This window comes from Hoplias malabaricus, chromosome 3 (genome assembly GCF_029633855.1).
Source record: "Hoplias malabaricus isolate fHopMal1 chromosome 3, fHopMal1.hap1, whole genome shotgun sequence".
Lineage (NCBI taxonomy): Eukaryota > Metazoa > Chordata > Actinopteri > Characiformes > Erythrinidae > Hoplias > Hoplias malabaricus.
In genome coordinates, this window is record NC_089802.1 from 70,087,459 (window position 1) to 70,094,256 (window position 6,798).

General features: G+C 44.8%; 1 protein-coding gene across 1 annotated transcript; it reads right to left on the reverse strand.

The window, feature by feature from the left end:
- Positions 1-2,078: 2,078 nt before the first annotated feature.
- Positions 2,079-5,798, reverse strand: pou3f3b (POU class 3 homeobox 3b). The gene is made up of 2 exons (XM_066664445.1): positions 3,581-5,798; positions 2,079-3,150 (listed from the first exon to the last, which is right to left on the reverse strand). Exons 1-2 carry the CDS (start codon positions 4,949-4,951, stop codon positions 3,037-3,039), a joined length of 1,485 nt encoding a protein of 494 aa, XP_066520542.1. The 5' UTR covers positions 4,952-5,798; the 3' UTR covers positions 2,079-3,036.
- Positions 5,799-6,798: the final 1,000 nt, after the last annotated feature.

Consider the following 6,798-nt stretch of genomic DNA (forward strand, 5'->3'; position numbering starts at 1 on the left):
ACAAGGACAACTGGAAGTTCAATTCCTAACAAAGTGGTAGCAAAATTCTCCGGGCGCAGTTTCGTTTTCTTTTCATTTTTTTGGTGAATGTCGGTGATAAATCCCATTCGTTCCTCAGTGGCGAGTGTTTTTTTTTTTCACTCTCATTCAGGTTATACCAAAATCAGTGTGAATGCCAGCCCGCCACCCTTATTATTGGGGACAAAGGGAAGGGGATGCATACTTCTATAACATTGATTGAATTCTGTTGCTTAGCAACTCGTGGAGGGGAATATGGGAAATCATCCGCGAAATTTAAAATTTTGGATAGTGGTGACTACTGAATAGTAACTTAAAAAATAATAAAAAAAGACAGAAAAAAGGCTAAGCAATTTAGTACAATTCGATATTATTTTTATTAGCTTTACAAAAGCTTTGTCCCGAAACCACATTTTATTCAAGGTTCAAAGTTTCAGATGAATCGCCAAAGAAATAGGATTGGCAAAATATATTTCCAGCATATAGCAGTATTAAATATCAGTAAAATAATGTTCACCAACAGTTCAACGTTTTGACGTCCTTTTTTTAAACTGGGCCATGTTTCTTCATTTCGAAGAAAAAAAAGTGTTTCATTGAGCTGTACTGCACTCTTCTGTTTATTTACTTATTTTAATTTTGTGATTTTATGACAAATAAATAACTTTTAATTACTAGTTGTTTAGGTACTTAAGTTAATTCCTGTATTTACGCAGTTTTTAAAACCTATTGATTGATAATTTGACATAGTCCTGAATGTAGAGTTGCGCGTACACGTTGCCTTGGAGACCTACGAAGCTGAGGAAAAAAAAACAAAACTCAAACTTTAGAAACGCGACAAATCACGTGTCACATGACTAAGAGTCCTAAAGAGTAGGCTAAAAAGAGACCACGGGCCTCACGCGCAAATATCTGCTTTGTTTTGTAGTACAGAGGTGTGCAAAAGCTTTGACGTCCCTGGTCAAATGACCAAATATGAAATAATTTTGAATAATATGAAATAATTTTCTACCTATATCAAACCTACATATAAGACTTTCCAGCACACTTTATTTCACAGTAATGGCTTAGTTTGACATACTGAGAAAAAAACACATAAAATATAAAATGTGCCAATTATATTTTTCCAATTCAGCAAATAAGCAATGCATAGGAAATCTGCAGTGAAACGTGCAGGCGTTTGTTCTCGGCAGAAGATAGAAAACCTTTACTCAAAATAAAAAAAATTATAATAAAAAAATAAAAAAAATAAACACAACTCTGCGTGGCGTGCTATTTGACCAAGAGTGCACAAACTTTTGCACACGACTATATGTGGACAATCAGTGCATTAACTTTGTTTTTGTAAATGTGCAGTATACATATCTTTTCCCACAAAAGCGTAAAAGTGAGAAAATAAACCACTGAACACGCGTTTTATGCGTTTTGTCAAATGCAAAAAAAAAAAAAAAACCGTTGGTGCTACACTATTCTGCTTAGTGCTCACTAAAGCATCCTCACTAAAGTATACCGTGCTTTTGGGCTTGACAGCTGTCACATAAAAAGCAGAAATCATGACTCAGGTGCAGGGTGGCCTAAAGAAAATAGCATGATATAACGCTAGCCAGCTGCAAACGACCTCGAGCTTCTCCCTCGCGGGATTTTTAGGCCCACTACGCAGCCCAGGATTTGCACAGTAACAGCAGACCAAGGCATTCACACAGATCCATTACTTAACAGTGAAATGGTGCAGTGCAAATGTTGTTTTGGAGCAAGAGGGTTTAATGTGTTTCTGTAAACGCAACGAGGAAATAATTTCTGTTGAAAGGCAGAACACAAACGCACAAAGGTTTTACAATAAGGAACCGACGAACAGGGGTGAAATATTCCCGACAGCTATTCCAAACGCTATTGCTTTAGGATTTTTTCATACCTTAAAACTAGGTTAGAAAACAGCATTTAAAAATGTTTAAATGAACTCAAGCATTTTGTACTCGCAAAATAAACTCACGCTCTCTGAAACACACAAACGTAGTTGTTTTTTTTTCAATTCTAACAAATTTATTGTTCTCAATCATCTCTTACGGAATCACTACTGAAAATTAAATTACAATCAAAATCATCACATCAAAATACCCTTGTTACCTACAGCCAAAGTCAGCTCGTATTGATTTGTGCTCCTTCAAAATCAAAGAAAAAAAAAACAAAAAATTGAAAATATAAAAAATAACGAAAAAGCGAAGGAATTCAACAACGAAAGGAAAAAAAATAATAGTCAGGGGTAGAGAACATTTTACAAGCGTTTAAGGGGAAAAATAAATTACTTGGAATAGTCCATATGTATCCCGAATAAAATATTAAAAGAACAAAAAAAAGCATTTTAATGAAAAATATAAAGTAAATAATTCCGATCAGCATCTGATCTAATGGAATCTATATATTGCCGGCTTTACATAGTCTCGTTTATGAAAACCTACCAAAGAATACTGCTTGGAAATGGCAGCATAAAGGGGGAGGGGGGAGGGGAACACATCCACAGCTCTGGCCCCACTCTCGCAGAGGATTTTCAAAGAAGTAAATAAGTGCAGCTGAGGAATTGTCACTCATTTCTGTCCCTCGTTATGTTTTTTTTTTTTTTCAAACGTCTTTGATATTTTGAATTCCAAAAAAATCCGTGTCAATTCTTTACATAAAAACGGCGATCTTAGAGATCAGTTTGTGTTTATATTTGTGTTCGTATTCAGAAGAAGGGCTGGAAGGCAAAAAAAGAAAAAGAAAAAAAAAATCCCATTCCTTGGTTTGTTGGTTGGAGCCCCTTCAGTCTTCTCTCTGCAGAAATTGGAAGCCAAGTTTGACTTTGAGTTTCCCCGGTATTTGTTGGTGTTGCTCTTGTTGGCGGTGGTTGTTTAACGTCCCATCTCGACACATACAAATTGCCTCTCGAACACAGGAGGACATGTACAGGGGGTTCTAGCAGTGGGGGGGTACAAGGGGTAGTAGATGATGGTGGTCAAGGTTTTGTTTTTAAAAGCTTGCTTCCAGTCAATGCGCCAGAATTACCTGATGGAACGAACTTGTAGCTGTCACCCTCTGGTCGCCCGTCTCGCTCGGCCCGCATAAACTTGCGTCTTTTAAGTAATCTACTAAAAAATGTCCCTGAAAGAAAAAGAAAAAGCAGACACAGCCTTTTAGGTTCAAGACATTGGACGGGGGCCTTTTTTTTCAAAATGTTTTTAAAGCGGGCGTTTTTTTCAGGGAGGGTTAGAAGAAGGGGAGAAGAAGAAGGAAGAGGAGGGGAAGGGATGCATTTTGTTTCTTTTTGTGTTTTAAGAAAAAAAAGAGGGGGTGGTGATGTGGGGGTGCATTTTCATTTTTCTGTCTTTTTCTGTTTGGTGCAAAATATATAACACATCTGCACGTCTCACTCACAGTATCACAGTATCAAAAAAAGGAAAAACGCTCTCGCGTGATAATTTGTGTGATTATTCTTATATAAAATAGGCTTTTCTGTTCTTAGTCTTCTGCTCTACGTCTCTGTGAACATTCGTTTGCAGTCCATGGACGGGGGCGGTGTGTCTGCACTCACGTTGCCGAGCTGAGAGTACACCTCGTCGGGCGGCGTCTGCGGCGGCACTCCCGGCGGCGTCATGCGCTTCTCCTTCTGCCGGCGGTTGCAGAACCACACGCGCACCACCTCCTTTTCCAGCTGCAGGCTGTCGGCCAGCGAGGTGATCTCCTGCGCAGACGGCTTGGGGCACTTGAGGAAGTGGCTCTCCAGCGCACCCTTGACGCTCACCTCGATGCTGGTGCGCTTCTTGCGCTTGCGCCCCTGCGCCGCGATCTTGTCGATGCTCGTGGGGCTGCCCGTGGACGAGTCGGCCTCCTCCAGCCACTTGTTGAGCAGCGGCTTGAGCTTGCACATGTTCTTGAAGCTCAGCTGCAGCGCCTCGAAGCGGCAGATGGTGGTCTGCGAGAACACGTTGCCGTAGAGCGTGCCCAGCGCCAGGCCCACGTCCGCCTGCGTGAAGCCCAGCTTGATGCGCCGCTGCTTGAACTGCTTGGCAAAGTGCTCGAGGTCGTCGGACGTAGGCGTGTCCTCGTCCGAGTGCGCCTCGTGGCCATGGTGGTGGGCTGGCGGAGCCTGGTGATGGTGGTGGTGCTGCGGGTGCTGCTGCTGCTGCTGCTGCTGTTGCTGCTGTTGCTGCTGCTGTTGATGATGGTGGTGATGATGGTGGTGATGGTGGTGGTGGGGGTGATGCGGGTGGCCCGCGTGCTCCAGCTCGGGCGTGTCGCCACGCACTAGCCCCGCGTGAACGAGACTCGAGGCGCCCGGCGCGCTCAGCATGCCGTTGACCGTGAAACCACCGCCTGGCTGCGAGTAGATGAGCGGCTGCTGCGGCTGCGCCTGCGCTTGCGCCTGCGCCTGCGCCTGCTGCTGGCTGATGGAGGAGATGTGTGCGGCGGCGGCCGCCCAAGCGCCCGCGTGCGTCTGGTGAGGCCCAAGATGCCGGTGGTGCAGCGCGGACGCCGCGTGCAAGTCGTCCCGCGACGAATTGTTGCTCTTCACGTCCTGCTGACCACCTTGTTGCCCACCCTGAGGGCTGCCCGCCATTCCCACCGGGCTCGTGGACCACGGCGACGCGGCCTCGGCGGCAGCCACGGCCGCAGCGGCAGCGGCTGCAGCGGCGTGCGGCAGGGAGGTGACCCACTGGTGCGCGTGGCTCAGCATGTGCGCACCGTTGCTCGCAGCCGCCGCCGCCGCCGCCGCGGCCATGGCGCCGGGCATGAAGTCTCCGCCCTGCGCGCCCATTTTTACCCCCGGTTCGCCTCGGTAACCGCCGCCGCTGCCCCCGCTCGTCTGCATCCCGCCGCCGCCGCCCGAGTCCGAGTGCACGATGGAGCCCGAGGAGAGGATGCTGCTGCTGGGCAGGTACGGGTTGGAAGCCGCCGTGGCCATTTCCGCTGCTCTTCTTCAGCAAAGGGGCTCTCTCTCAAGCGTCCCCCTCCCTCCCTACTTTCTCACTTTTGTTGTTGTTGTTGTTGATGTTTTTGGTACAAACTTTCTCGGTTTTTTTTTTATGTTTCCTCCACCTCCTCCTCCACCTCCTCTTCTTCCTCTCCCTTCTTTCACTTCTTCAAGTGTAGTCTCATGAATTATTCAAAACTTTAAAAGTCTCACTTTTGGCCAACACCATCGAGAAAATTAAGAAACAAAGAAATGAAATTTAAATAAAATGTAAGGTTTTTACAAAAATCCGCGCAGTTAGTTTCACGCATAGAAACGAACACGAAACATTATTCCTAGTTCTTTATTTTAAGGTGGAAGTCCAAAAGCCATCTGAAGTCAAGAGTCGTCCTCGATTTTGCAGTTGTTTTACGAAGAAATTAAAACAAAAATCGCTGAAAATAACACCTTCGCAGCTTTCAGAAAGGCAAAAATCCCTTGAAGAAAAATCAGTAATAATAATAACAATACGCCGTCCAAACAAACGAGTGGCGAAAATATCGTAACGTGCTTCTTCTCCTCCTCCTTCAGTTTTCTTTTGTAAGCTGCTCGCCGAGAGATTCCTCTTCGTCAGATCCCCCCTTTTTTCTTTTCTTTTTTCCCTCCTCTCTCTTTTCTTTGCACAAATTCTTTCTTTTTTCTTTCTCTTTTTTTTGTCGCTGCTGCTGCTGCTGCTGCCCGGTACGCTCTGCCTCTTTGTTCTGTTTTGATGTGTTTAAAGCTGCCAAAGCGCTCCGGCTGAAGTACAATCCTGTATCACGGCGCAGAGGCAGCGTTTGTAAGCCTTCCTTCTCATTCGCTCTCTCTCTCTCTCTCTCTCTCTCGCTCTCTCTGTCTCTCTCTCTCTCTCCGCTACGTCCCTCCCTCAGCGCTCGCGGACACGCGAATGTTTACCCCGCGCCGCGCGCAGCCTCCGCGTCTTTGCCCCCACCTCCCCCCACCCACCCACTTCTGCCCCCCCACCCCATCCTCTCCACCAGCACCAAAATACAGGGAAGTGGAGCGCACGCCTCACACCCATTGGACAGCCGAGGCGAGATTGACAGCTTGAGGGAAGCCCGCTTCAGGCGCAGAGACCCCGCCCCCACCCCCGCCCTCATCCCCTTCCGGCCATTCTAATTGGTCGCGTTTGAATTCAAATAAATAAACCAAGACACATAAATGAGCACTTAAAATATATATAAAATGAAAAAATAAGAAAAGCATCAAACTGGACGTGGGTACTCGTTTACAGTCCTGTGGTAGTCTGTATATTTCATGTAACAGGCGTAATATATGGGTTGGTCATACAGTTTCTATTGAAATGCTCAATGAAAATACTTAAAATGATAAAGATTAATTATTGAAACGGAAAAGAAGTAACATCTTTTACCATTATTATTATTATTATTATTTTGTATTTCTTCATCTATTACCACCCCCTTCTGAGACTCTGAGTTGCTATGAGTTATTTGTATAGTCATGATTATTTTTTTATATAACCATTTAAACAATCATAACTTTAAGACTGATGATATGTTTTCTGGGTCTTTCAGAAACTAGTCAAGAATGAAACACTTCTTATAGCGTCACATACAAATGGGCGGGGCTAAACCGTTATAGGCTGAATAGGCTGTAGGTGTCCATATGTATAAATCACAAAAATAATGAATTCAGCACAACTGAGTTTGTTTATAAAAACTGTATTTAGAGTAAGCTCGTGTATGGGACTTTAACAGTGTTTACGCGATATATCTTCTGTGAGGACTGCTTCTGCATATGTGCCCTTAATGAACAAGACCACTGTGACGTCAACGGAA